This window comes from Nelumbo nucifera, chromosome 3 (assembly GCF_055504915.1).
Source record: "Nelumbo nucifera cultivar China Antique chromosome 3, China Antique-T2T, whole genome shotgun sequence".
In the NCBI taxonomy this organism is placed as follows: Eukaryota; Viridiplantae; Streptophyta; class Magnoliopsida; order Proteales; family Nelumbonaceae; genus Nelumbo; species Nelumbo nucifera.
The window spans coordinates 101,085,899-101,100,683 of NC_142651.1; the positions used below are offsets into that span (position 1 = coordinate 101,085,899).

At 39.1% G+C, this 14,785-nt stretch overlaps 1 protein-coding gene across 4 annotated transcripts in view; it reads right to left on the reverse strand.

The window, feature by feature from the left end:
- Window positions 1–14,107, reverse strand: part of LOC104599026 (sucrose nonfermenting 4-like protein) — a 40,811-nt gene extending 26,704 nt beyond the window's left edge. The window contains exons 1-6 of one of the 4 annotated variants that reach the window (XM_088900765.1): window positions 12,873–13,874; window positions 12,615–12,702; window positions 8,029–8,071; window positions 7,697–7,888; window positions 6,103–6,210; window positions 5,935–5,994 (exon numbers count right to left, since the gene is read on the reverse strand). In XM_088900765.1, coding sequence (XP_088756891.1) covers window positions 5,935–5,994; window positions 6,103–6,210; window positions 7,697–7,888; window positions 8,029–8,031 — 363 coding nt within the window. In that variant the 5' untranslated portion in view covers window positions 8,032–8,071; window positions 12,615–12,702; window positions 12,873–13,874. Of the gene's footprint in view, window positions 1–5,934; window positions 5,995–6,102; window positions 6,238–7,696; window positions 7,889–8,028; window positions 8,072–12,614; window positions 12,703–12,872 lie in introns of all 4 variants that reach the window. The other 3 variants (XM_088900764.1, XM_010261396.3, XM_010261395.3) reach the window with 3 other exon arrangements.
- Window positions 14,108–14,785: the final 678 nt, after the last annotated feature.

Consider the following 14,785-nt stretch of genomic DNA (forward strand, 5'->3'; position numbering starts at 1 on the left):
GAGTGAAGCAATGGCGGAAGTCCAATTCTACAGAAATGTAAAAGGCCTTGATCCTTCTATAACAATTTTCAGCTTTTTAGCAAACCAGACCTTCATATACTGAATTTGTTCCAAATTTTTCATTATCCACTAAAAAATGATCTTGTTCTTTCTAAGACTAATCCTTAGTATTAGTAATGCTGAAACCAGATCAATAAATGCAAAGAAACCTCATTCCCAGATTGTAGTTATACGGGCATGGTACAAAAAAAAACAGCCCAACACTCACCAGAAAACACATGTCCTGTTGAGACCCAAACACCCCCTCCAGAACCCACTAGGGGAGTGGAGCAGGCCACCACCTATCAGCCATTCACAAGAAGACAGAGGAGCCAGGCGGCAGAGCCCCAGAATTAGTTACACTCAGAGTTGGTTACTCTGCCACCTGAAGATATTCCACCCATGTTATCTGCCAGAGTTAGTTATTCAGAAATCAGAGGATATTCCCTCTGATATTACACCTGTAGGCCAGCTATACAAGGCCATCATCACATAATGAAAGGAATGAATGATTCTCCCTTAATTTTCCTCTCCCTGATTCCAGTTTCTTCCTTCCCTCCCTTCTCTCTTTTCTCTCCATCTTCTGTTTCAGGAGGTCAAGCCTCCCTCGAAGAGGTCTCCGAGGTGAGCGGAAACTCACCAAGTTGGTATCAGAGCAAGGTTGCAGACCAGCTATGCCACAGACAAGATCCTCTACCGTGGAAGATAGAGTCGACCAACTTGAGATTGGGTTCCATCAGGTACTGAACGGACTCAGGGATCTCAAGGTGGACATCTCTAACCTCGCCTCCCAACAACAATCCGGCGAGACCAGTCATCCAACAGGGGCCGACGCCTTTGTTTCCGATAGCAAGGGAACTGGGGGTTACCCCGCCGGAAAGGTTACTAAAATCAATTTTCCCAACTATTCCGGTGGAGATCCCATTCCTTGGATTTTCAGAGCAGAGAGATTCTTCGAGTATCATGAAACCCCTGCACACCAGCGCGTCGCCATCGCTTCCATTCACCTAGAAGGAGGCGCTATTCTCTGGCTCCAATGGTATCGACAAACCCATCCTCAGGTAACTTGGGCGGAGTTCACGAAAGCCCTGTGCATCCGTTTTGGGCCGACGGCGTTCGTGGATTACGACGAACTCCTCACTCGACTAAAACAGACCGGGACAGTAGCAGACTACCAGCTCGAGTTCGAAAGAATGGCGACCAGGGTACATGGATGGCCGGAGAAGGCCTTGGTAGGGTGTTTCGTGGGAGGTCTCAGAGAAGACATCCGCCTGGAAGTGAGAGCTCTTCGACCAGCGACAGTCATGGCGGCGGTGGGTATTGCTCGCCTACAAGAAGAGAAGATGGATAGCATGCGCAGAACCAGCAAGCCTTCCTACCCGAATGTGAGGGCTCCCCAGCGAACCGAACAGCAACCCATGAAACAAGTTGGGGATTCTCAGAAGCCCATTTTGCCCAGGCCCACTGTGCCCTTCAAGCGCCTCTCATGGGCTGAGATGCAGGCCCGACGCGAGAAGGGCCTCTGTTACAATTGTGATGACAAGTTTGGACCGAGCCATAAGTGTTGCGTCCAGCGAGTGTTTCTCCTTCAGACAGAGGAAGAACCGGAAGAAAACGTAGAAGACTGTGAACTGATCTCAGTTGAACCAGAACCGGTGGGAGCCGAGATCTCCTTACACGCCCTCATGGGCCTCAACCCTCTTCAGTCCATGCGAGTAGAAGGAAGGTTGGTGGGCCGATCTGTGATGATCTTGATTGACAGTGGCTCTACCCTGAATTTCATCACTTGCCGATTAGCAAGGCAACTAGGTATGTCTATACAACCCACTCCACTCTTTTCGATCTATGTGGCTAATGGAAGTCAGTTGACATGTGATGGTGTGTGCAAGAAGGAAAAGATCCTTATACAAGGCCACTATTTCGTGGTAGATCTCCACCCATTGGATTTCTCAGGGGCTGATATTATTCTGTGAATTCATTGGTTACGTGGCCTAGGGCCGGCACTGTGTGATTGGGCCAAAATGACAATGGACTTTTATCAGGATGGTCAGACTTGCCATCTACAAGGGGTGCGGCCTCCGAGTCCCCACGGTGATACTGTAGCTTCCATATTACGGGCCTCCAAGGATACTAGACAGCCCTTATTTATGCACTTAGGCATGCAGCCCACAGTTCCAACTTTAAACAATCAAGGCTGTGACCAACCCACGGAAGCCCAACACGAGGCACTACGATCGATACTCGATCAGTTTGTTGATGTGTTCAAGGAACCAAGCCAATTACCTCCACCCCGGGCCCATGACCATCAGTTACCCCTCTTACCAAATTCTAAACCGGCCAATGTGAGGCCATATAGATACCCCTATTTCCAGAAGCTAGAAATTGAGAAGGCGGTAAGAGAGCTAATGAACAAAGGGCATATACAAACCAGCACCAGCCCATTTTCATCCCCTGTACTCCTAATAAAAAAGAAGAATGGTAGTTGGGCTCACCAACGCCCTCCACCTTCCAGGCCCTTATGAATGACATTTTCAGGCCTTTCTTAAGGCAATTTGTTTTAGTATTCTTCGATGACATTCTGGTTTATAGCAAGGACTGGGGCACCCATATGGAACATCTGAAACTTACCCTCACCACTCTAAAGGAACATCAGTTACATGCCAAAATGACCAAGTGTTCTTTTGGACAAAAACAGATACAATACTTAGGCCATGTGGTTGCAGCAGGGCGGGTCATGGCAGACCCAGAAAAGATAAATGCCATCCAAAAATGGCCCAAGCCCACTACTGTAAAAGCTCTCAGGGGTTTCCTTGGGCTTACAGGGTATTATAGGCGTTTCATTAAGGGGTATGGGCTCATGGCCGCCCCTCTAACGCGCCTGTTGAAGAAGGATTCTTTCAGATGGGCTGATGAAGCCCAATGGGCCTTTGAAGACTTGAAGACAGCAGTTTCGAGCCCTGCAGTCCTTACTCTTCCAGATTTCACTCAGCCCTTTGAGATTGAGTGTGATGCCTCAGGTGCAGGAGTGGGGGTCGTCCTGATGCAGAAGGGACAGCCCATTGCTTACTTCAGCAAGGCCTTATCAGCCGCCCACCAGAACCAGTCCACTTATGTCAAGGAGATGATGGCAGTGGTAATGGCAGTCCATAAATGGCGTACATATCTATTGGGACGCCAATTTATCATAAGGTCAGACCAACGAAGTCTGAAGTGTATAGCAGAACAAAGAGTGCACACCCCAGAGCAGCAAAAGTGGCTTAGTAAACTGATGGGCTTCGACTACCGAATAGAGTGCAAACCTGGGCCTGCTAACAGGGTAGCTGATGCCTTATCACGAGTAGAAGAGCTGGCTCAACTAACCTACCCTCAGCCCAGTTTTCCCTTGTTTGAAACCATAAGGCAAAAAGCAAGGACTGATCCGCAGCTGCAGGACATTAGTAAAAAATTGAGGCATAACCCTTCCCAGGTTGCAGGGTACCAAATTGTGGGACCAGACCTCTTCTTTAAGGGATGGTTCGTGATTGCTCCAAATTCCAGGCACAAAACTGAACTATTGAAGTTGTTTCATGATTCCTCCTTGGGAAAACATTCAGGAGTGCTAAGGACTCTAAAGAGGCTCAGCAGCCACTACCATTGGGTAAGTATGCGCAAGGACGTGTTACACTATGTATCTGAATGCCAGACTTGTCAACGGCAGAAATACTCCTCACAGTCTCCCGTGGGCCTCCTACAGCCCCTCAAGATTCCAAAGCAAGTATGGGAAGACCTCTCCATGGACTACATCACCGAACTTCCCCGTTCTTTAGGGAAGGAAGTTATCATGGTAGTAGTTGACCATCTCACCAAGTATAGCCATTTCTCTGCCCTGCCTCACCCTTACACCGCAGCAACGATGGCTGACATCTTCATACGGTACGTCGCCAAATTGCATAGGACAAAAGATCCATTGTATCGGACCGTGACCCTGCCTTCCTGAGTTCATTCTGGAAGGAATACTTCCGATTGCAAGGAACCCAACTGCACCCATCCACAAGTTACCACCCCCAGACGGATGGACAGACTGAAGTTCTTAATCGGTGCTTAGAAGCCTACCTAAGGTGCTTCATAGGGGAGAAGCCCAAACAGTGGGCTCACTGGCTTCCGTGGGCAGAATACTGGTACAACACAACTTATCAGTCAGCAGCAGGAATGACACCCTTCAAGGCTCTATATGGCAGAGAACCTCCTCCCATATTACCTTATGAATTTGGGTCGGCTAAGATGGCAGAAGTAGAGACTCGCCTACTGGCAAGAGATGAGATCCTTAGACTGCTCAAGGCCAACTTGACTAAAGCCCAGCAAAAGATGAAGGCCTACTATGACTCTCACCACCGCCCACTAGAGTTTCAGGTAGGTGATTTTGTCCACCTTAAGCTCCAACCTTACCGCCAGGTCTCAGTGATGAGACGGGCTTGGCACAAGCTAGCTCCCAGATATTATGGGCCCTATAAGGTGCTGGAGAGAGTGGGCCTTGTTGCTTACAGATTGAACCTCCCTGCTACCTCGAAGCTACACCCGGTGTTTCACATCTCACTTCTCAGGAAAGCTGTGGGGAATCATACTCCTATCTCACCCAACTTACCCCAATTTACAGATGAAGGGGACATTTACACGGAGCCTGTCAAGATTGTGGATTTCCAATGGGTTCGGCGAGGAGGGCAGGTGGTGCCAAAAGCCAAGGTTGAATGGGCCGGTCTGCCTCCAGAAGAGGCCACATGGGAACCTTATCTAAGGCTGAATGAGAGGTTTCCCAACCTAGACCTTGAGGGCAAGGTCAGTGCTAAGGGGGGAGGAACGTTGAGACCCAAACACCCCCTCCAGAACCCACTAGGGGAGTGGAGCAAGCCACCACCTATCAGCCATTCACAAGAAGACAGAGGAGCCAGGCGGCAGAGCCCCAGAATTAGTTACACTCAGAGTTGGTTACTCTGCCACCTAAAGATATTCCACCCATGTTATCTGCCAGAGTTAGTTATTCAGAAATCAGAGGATATTCCCTCTGATATTACACCTGTAGGCCAGCTATATAAGGCCATCATCACATAATGAAAGAAATGAATGATTCTCCCTTAATTTTCCTCTCCCTGATTCCAGTTTCTTCCTTCCCTCCCTTCTCTCTTTTCTCTCCATATTCTGTTTCAGAAGGTCAAGCCTCCCTCGAAGAGGTTTCTGAGGTGAGCGGAAACTCACCATGTCCCCTGGAAAGGGTGACTACATCAATTTTTGGGAGGACCTTTGGCGGTGAGAATCACCTCTTTCTTTGAGATTTCCTATTCTCTAATCTCTATTCCTTGTCCACACTCAAAAACTGCCTTATTCCTCTTTCATCTCTTATCCTAACAGCTGAAGGTCTTGGTGATTGAGTTTAGCAGAGAGATAAGCAACAATGAAGTTTTAGGAAGTTCCTTTAAAATCCAAGTGAGAAACCCATGTCTCTATCAGCTTTACAGCCTCCACCTGTCAATTCTCATTATCAAATATCCTTGCATATCGTTTACTCCAAATGCTCCACGAAAAATGTTCCTGTTCTCAAGGTTGTGTTTCTCTAACACTTGAAGAAATGGAGGGTTCTGACAAAATCAAAGCCAATAGAAAGACACAGAGGGACTTTTTGCATACAGATAACACCTTGCTTGGATAGTTTTTTGTTTAGGAGTGAGCTGTCTTATTGTTCATATACTGTGCATGCTTGTACATCCCCTCATCTACAATCTTTTCTTTTAATATATGGTAGAAAACAGTTGTTTTTCATTCAAAAAAAGAAGCATTCATACCATGTAAGGGGAAAGGCAGCAGAGAACAACTTAGAAAAAGTACAACTACATAATTCCAACCTTGAAACAATGAGAAAAATACCTGCTCATAGAGAATATGGAATGCTTGTTTCACAGGCAAATTCACTTCCAAGGCAATGACCTGTGATATTGGACATGTAATCAGATAATAATGAATCCTGACCAGTTTGAAGCAGGCAGATTCAAATTTCAAAATGAAAGGTCATAAAGATGGGTGAAGTATCCAAACCTTGCCTGACTCAGGAAGCAACTCATACGCTGTATGTGTAGACAAGAATAAAGAAATACGTTGCCGAGAGACCTCTATATCAGCCTCCGAAATCCTTGGCACTGCCTCCTGCAGGGCACCATCTGACAATGTGACCTGTTCCGTATCGCATAATAACATACAGAAAAATAACAAAATAAATTATTTGACACATTTTAACCACCGTTGTCCACATTTTCAGCCTTCTATCAAAAATAAGGTAATCTTATCATATATTAAAAAAATACCTTCCATTGGTTGTGAAAATTTGTGTGCTAACACATGCAATTACTTCTTTTATCCTTCTTTTGATCATAAACTATATGTTTACCTTGAACTAATTTAAGTAATGGGAATATAATGAAATTACAACAGAGGTTGAATGTAGTTACTAGTCAGGAAGAAAAGACAAAACGTGTAACTTATGTCATAGAAATCTTAACAAAAAATGTTGGATTTTATAATACACACCTAGAGTTGCAAATTTTAAGTCCAATTACCTCAGAACCACAAATGGACTGCGATTACCTTCAACTCTTAATGAGAACAATGATGTACATGGTAAATGGTTACTATAAACACTGAACAGAAAGAATAAAAACCAAAAGTGCTTTGGGATAATAATTTAGCTAACTTTATTATATGGAACAAAGGACTTGGAAAACATCCAAAGTGATTATCTTATACACAACAAAATAAGACAGTTTTTGGATGAAGTGGCACTATTTTGAAATGGATTCCAAAGGAACGAAAAGCTATCTATATCTATATTAGAAAGAAGAAATAGGGCAAGCCAAGAGTCCTCTCACCATAGAGCTCGCATGTACTTCCTTCTCTGCTCATTTTTCACACATGCAGTTATCTATTTCTAAATTAAATTGCTAAATAGTAAAAACATAATAAGTCACAATAAAAATCCTCTAAGATCTTAATTTTCTCTAATAAAACTCATCATTGTTCTCTGTAATAAGATCACTCTGACATCTCTCTATCTCCCAATAATTAATGTCTGTAACATCTCCCCTCCTCCATTAAATCCCTTCTTTCCTCTTAAGTTTCTCTTGACCCCTTTTGACTCTCTCAATAAAGAATGGGTTTATAATAGGTTGGGTTGAGCTAAAGGCCAACTCAAGACTAACCCTACAAATGGACCCTGGCTTGGACCCAAACTGATGTCAAAACCTAAATTTTCCAACCCAAACCTAACCAAATCTCTATTCAACCCCACGCATTGCATGGGTTTACTTGCTAGTAGCTGATGAATTTGAAGATCAGAGTTTGCAAAGAAAAGATGTACAGCCAGTCATCATTGCCATGTATCTTTCTACAAGCTGCAGCTTTGAGATGAACCTTTTTTCTATTAATTCTCACCTTGAATCATCCCTGTTGTTGTATTTCTATCATGCATATAATTCAAACTTCATCATTATTGTTTAAAATAAAGAACACAGAAAATACCAAAAAAAAATCCAGAATGAAATCTAGAGTACAATCTTGTAGGGGATCCGAAATGGAGGCTAAGAGTTCCATCTATCTAGTTACAACCTCAACAAATGAAGTGTTATAATATACTTACCACACGCTGAAACACATCATTATCCACATCCATGTGGGTCCTGGTTCCAGGCATGTCAGGACTTAAGATTGAAGGAATAGAGTCAGGCTCCCTAGATAATAGGACAGTAACAGTATTCACTATCCCATAAATTCCATTTATATAAGGTTGATGTTCATCATGCCGCCATTCTTCATCGACTAAAAACTTGTACTGCATGTAAAGGGCATTTAAAAAGAAAAGAAACTTTGAGAATTAGATGTGCACAAAGGCACAGAAATGTATATGCATGCAGACATCATCCTATCCATCAAAATCACCAGATATAATGATCTTGTCGTAGTACTACTCACCATTCTTGGCAATACCCCAGCAGCTTATGAAATTGAGAGAATCCTGTATGGTTAAATAAATTCAAAGAATTTCTACCAGTTCATAAGCATATCATTTTATTGAATATAAATGACAACAAGTGAGACCCATCCCATCAACCCAACACCAGATAATTGGCATCTGGATTTGTTGAGTTGATTTAATCATCCCATAAATATTATACAAGAAAAGTTGGGTAAAAAGAAATAAAAGTAAGGTTTTAGAAGATAGTAACATGGACTTTTATTAGTATGTATTGCAATTCCGATTTAACTGAGCATTATGAAACATATATAACCAAATTAAAAACAAAAAAAACAAAAGAATCAGTGACTGCAAAAATGTACATCCATAGGGGAATACTACAAGATTGTTATTAATCACCACAACTGACAAATCATATCAATGAAAGCCACCACATATCATCATAGTAATGCATATCTGGTACATCCATCAAATTCACAGAGACTAAATTTTGCTACCAAGTGCTGTTAAGCACTTTGTTCAGGATAAAAATTTTAAAACCTACTATTATTTACACAAGGACCACCTTTTTTCTTCACCCAATCATGCCAATTAAGAGACAAACTTAGATGTGTCATTTAGGATAATGTTTAGATAGTATGTCAGGGAAAAGAGCTTTAGGAGCTCACTATTTGGAATCCAATGTATGAATTAATTCCAATTAAAGCATTTTTATCAGCAATTCCAATTAAATCATTTTGAACTGATCAGTCAAAAATATAATGTTTGATCAAGATCCCTGAAACCCCTGAGTAGCCCCAAAAGTTTAGAACATTTTGAACTGACTTCAACAAATCCTTCTACCTTTGACCTATGGCACAGGGGCCCTTCATTTTACCCAAGGTACCCATTTCAGAGAATACAAGAAAGAGGCATGAATATGAGATATTTCCCGGATTGGACAAACCCATATCGATTTGTCCAGAACTATGTTTTGATTGACTGGGCACTCACCCTGCGCAAGTTAATAATTAAAACAATAGTTTGCAAATTAGTAATTGAAGCTTGACTGCACACAATTGCAAAACAGGAATGCCCCCCATAATGTCATGTAATATGTCTAGGGATCAAATGTATTGGGATTAAGGGAGTTAAAAGGGCTGTAATATGTCCAGACTCCAGAACTATGTTTTGAGTGACTGGGCATTCACCCTGGACAAGTTACAATTAAAACAATAGTTTGCAAATTAGTAATTGAAGCTTGACTACACACAATTGCAAAACAGGAATGCCCCCCCCCCCAATCTCATGTAATATGTCTAGGGATCAAATATATTGGGGTTAAGGAGTTAAAAGGGCTGTTATTGTATCTTGTTACTTGGTTGGTTGTGGCTAACTACCCTCTTTGGGGAAACCTGATATAGATAATATCTGTTTTATTTGACAAATTAGTAATTTTCTCTTTTATGAAAAAAAAAATGTAATATGGATCTTCAATAAATTGATATATCTTGAGTTACAATTGCCATCTTACAAGTCTATTTTTGCATTCCTATATTGCTGATATTTCCTATTTGATTGCGGAGTGGGGTCTCACATTGTAGTTGAGGGGTGTTTTGCCAATTTTCCACTAGTAGATTATTCCCTATTCTTTTGCCTTATTTTAATAAATTTTTCAAGTTATCCATCCAAAAAATAATAATAAGGGAACGCATCTAAGATGTTAAAGTAATTTGCTTGTAATGAGCATATTTAAATCAAGGATTTAAATATCGATATGATACGTCTGATACGGGGCGTATTATATTGGTACCTGAGGGGATACGGGATATGTTATGACTGAACCTGTATCCCGAATCACGCATATCAGAGAGATACGCATTTGTACCGGCTCGTATCGTGTTGTATCGACCGATACACACCGATATGGCCGATACGGATCGGCATATTTTCTGCGTATGCGTTTTCTATAAAAATGTGCCTGGCGTGATTCGGACAAAAATCACCAAGCGTTAAAGACTCAACTGCGCGCTTGATCCACTAAGCCACGTTTCAACTTATCAAATTTGATGAAATAAAATAACTTTTTTCTATTCTAGTGTCCACATGTAATGCGGAAAAATTACATTTGTGTTTAACAATTCCAACAAAATAAAAAAAAATATTCAAAACTAATATTTTATAAACTAATAGAATAAATAATTTCTTAAGTCCACATTTATATCAAAAATTTGTAAAATATCAAGAATTTATACAAAAAAAAGATATTAATAATAGAATAATTATTTTAGTACTTAATATTTATAAATTTGAGCATGACATGCATCTTAAAATTTTATAAATTATTAATTAATATTTTAATTTGAACTAAGTAAAAGTATATATATATATATATTATTTTTAAAAATAAAAATATTATTTACAAAAACCTCGAGAATATAATATCAATTGAATTTGTCAAATCCATTAATCTAAATTTATACCAAAAAATGATTTTTATCTCAAAATTTATGGAAATAAAAATATAAATAATGGAATAATTATTTTAGCAATTAAAAATTATGAATTTGCATATGATGTGTATCTTAGAAAATTTAATATATTTGATATATTTTAAGTTAATATTATATATTTTTATAAATTTTTAATTTATATTTTAATTACATTTTATAATAATGTGTTTATTGTTTACAAAAATAAAAATATTGTTAACTAAACATTTGAGAATTAATTTTTAGTTGACTTTTGGTTAATAATCAAAATTAAAAATAGTAAAATAGAAAATAATCAATATAATAATTCACATATAATAGTTGCATATGTTTTGTGCCTTGAAGTTCAATAGAAAATAACATAATAATAGCTTTGCGCATGTATTAATTTTTAAAAAATATATATAATATGTTCCCGGATTCTTGATTGATATAATATCAATAAAATTTTATGATTTTTATGCATCCCACTATATGAATTGTAGTATATTTCTTCACATATACCTTTAGAATATACATTTTTTGTGTATCTATACATTAATTATGGCTATTTTGATCTTAAAAATATTTTTTTTATGAATGAATGGTGATCTTAAAAATAATGTTATTAATATGTTTATGGAATTTATATGCATTTTTTGGCGTATCCATATTTTTCCGTCCGTATCCATGCACTTCCAAAATGTATCCATATCCGAATCCAAGTGGTCTGATATGATACCCGATATCGATACCTTAATCCTTGATTTATATTTAGCAGCTAATTAAATTGGTATAATTCAACATTTCATCTTAAAAAAAAGGAATGATAACAACTTTTCAAGTTCAGGCTACAATAAAGAATGTGAAGTTCTTGATAATCATTGCTGTCATCATCATCTAGGCCTTTTTCTTTAAAAATAACATCATCATCATTATTTAAACCTTATTAGCCCAACTATGTATGGTCGGCTACATGGATCCTGTTTCGAAATTCTGACCTGCTTAATGGCATACCCATTGTTTTTTTTTTCTTTTTTGTCAGTACATATTCATTTTTTTTATCAGAAACGATAACTTTCATTAGAGATAAATTAACCTGAAATACAAAATTCAACCCTTATTAGAAAAGGTTGATCCAATAAACATCAAACATTACAGCACTGCCCAAAAAAGACTCTCCCTTGCAGTTCCTTGTTTTGCTAGGGCATCAGAAAAACCATTTGCTGATCTCCTTACCCACGTAAGTACATATCCATTGTTAAATTATGAGCGCTTAAATCATTTCTCACTACCTTGACCCATGTCCTTTTTGGTCTGCCCCAAGTCCTTCTAGCTCCTTCAACTTGTAACAGATCACTCTTTTATTACAGCTGCTGTAGGTGGTCTTTTATACATGTGATCAAACCATCTAAGTCTACTTTCTCTCATTTTATTGCCAATTGGAGTGACTCCTAGGTTCCTTCGAATTACTTCGTTTCTGACCCTATCCTTTCTAGTTTTTCTGTTCATCCATGTTAGCATATGGAATTCTGCCACACTCATTTTTTTATTGGGCATGTTGTTTCTTGACAAGTGTGATTATGTGAAGTTCTTCATAATAATTCCCAAATCTTTTCTTCCTTATCAAAGTATGTTGATTCAATTCTATAAGATATTCTGGACCCAAAATCTAGTTATCATCTTGATACAGAGTATCATACCATGTCTTTTAAGGTAAACCAAATGAATCAATTTTCATGGCCCTAATAAATACGATAAGTTGTTTTAAGTTTTAAGTAATGGGAATACTTTTATGTGAGCAATCTACCATAAACCATTATCGTTTTTGCAAATTATGTTTTATTTGATTTAAGTTTTTCCATTAAGGTGATGTATGAACGTGGTATGTTCATCCAGTGAAATTGTAAATAAGCAACTATAGAAGAACAACAATTGAGTGTCTTGAAGAATCCACACGGGTACAGGATTTACAAGGAAAAGTCTATACAATTGCAAACGGTTAAGAACAAGATCAAACTGCCAACTCTCTTAAGTTTTCATACTTATTATTAGATTTGATAGAGAGCAGCTACCTTGCATTAAATGGAGGAATCGTGACAATAATTAAGAACATGCTCATGTAAAATTACCTGGTGATGTCCTGGTGTTAAACTGCAAATAGCCTGAAATACAGTGGGACAACCCTCGACAGGGGACATCAGCAAATGTTCAGACCACCTGAAAGGGATAGTTACCGATTATAACCTCTTAAACAGATAACAGAACAAAAAATACTCATTGGCTTCAGATGAACAATTTTCTGCTGGATAACCAAGTTGAAACCGCATCAAATCTGGAACAACAAGAAACCCCAAATTAATACAAAAATATGATTATTCAAATCTCACCTAGTGAAAGAACCGCTGAGGAATACTCTTCTTCCCCCATAAGGCCACACAAACCTCATGGGAACTAAGGTTGTACCAGCAACCCCACTAGCTTCCGGCACAGAATCTGTACCCGAAGAGTACATTTCTCCAATCTTATGCAGAAATATGCGAAAACCAATCCTCAAAAAGACAAATCAATAGTCCCCTTATTTTGGTTGCTCTCCGTAAAATGCAGAAACACCCAATTCACACAACCATCTTGTAGACATATACAACCTTTTCACATTAATAAACTGCCAAAAATTAAACACCCCCCATGTCAACTGTATAAGCAAAGCCCATCCAAAGTCCAATCCCACGATTAAAAACAGTGATCTTAACTCCGTCCAACAGGGATCCTCCACACCACCGCAGAGGACCCCTCAGTAATGATACATTACGGGCCAGCAAATCGAACCGGTCTCGCCAGAAAACTTCTAACGCAACCAACAATCACAGTCAAACCCGCGAACTTCAACGCCGGAACACCGAAAAAACGACAGCAGCGCGTCAAACCCTACAATTCCTGTCATACAAACAGTTCATATCAAACATCCGATAACCCTAATTCCCCCGTTTTCCCTTCCGGATTCATCCCAAAGCCCACCAAATCAAACACCTGAACCACGCACGACCCTCGATTTGCAAAAGCTCTGTAACCACTATATAGCCAATCCACGAAACTGAATCAGTTTAAATCAGCCAAAGAGAATACTCTCTTGATCTGCACCGTACCCAGGCCCAGGCAACCAAATCTCAAACCCTAAAATACCGGCATCCGAACCCCCACCCCAATGAAAAATATGCGAAGAAAAAGTTTCCCTTTTAGGAAAACGCCCAAAAAGCAGAACGAAGAACCCTAACCCTAGAATAAGCTAACCCAGAGGAAGACGATAGAGAAATCTCACTGGATATTCGACATTGTTGGATCTCAAAGCTCTGCTGATTCTTAGTGAAAATAAGAACATAATAATAAGAATAATAATATGAATATTAATATTAGTATTAATAAGAAGAGATGTCAAATAATAATATGAATATTAATATTAGTATTAATAAGAAGAGATGACAAAATAAAGACGTGGAAATTAAAATTATTAAATTAAAAAAGCAAAGAACAACAGCAGTAAATATATGCAAATTAAAAAGTGATTTAGAAAAAATATATATTTAAAAAAAAATCGATGTCTTTCTCTTCTCAACCCCCTTTCCCAAAACAAAACGTCCAGTGAGAGGGAGAATAAATACTAGGGCCAAAAAAATAGACTGAGGGTTTGAGAACGGGCAGCGGGCAATGAAAAACAGACCTGGTTGGGCAGACATCAATCTCATCGTACCGTTGTTGTGCACTTCCAAGCTCGGCCCATCGATGGGACCCTAAAGTATACAAGCCTCGACCCTGTCCATGTTAGACTGACCGTGATTCCCGGGCAGCTCCGCTAAGGAAAAATAAAAAGGTTCTGATGAGAGCATCAGGGCTAAAGGAGCTGCCCTTAATTTTAAACCGTTGGATTGGATCATTTAGTTAATGTAGGCTACACTTCTGCCACTGGATTTTTTTTTCTTTTTTTGCAATGGATAAAAGATCCCACGTTCCCACCGGAATAATTGTTATAAACACACTATGTTGTAAAATATGAATGAAATGCAACATCTTCTATTCAATACAAAGTGGCTTTTGTTACAATTAAGGATTAAAGTATCGATATTGGGTATCATATCGGATAATTTGGATATGAATATGCTTGAGAAACACATAAATACAAACAAAAAATATAGAAATGCTTGGATACGCTAAGGAAATGCATACAATTTCAATAATTATATTAATAACTTCAAGTTTAATGTTAAAATGACTGAACAATGTATAAATACATAAAAAAAATTGTATA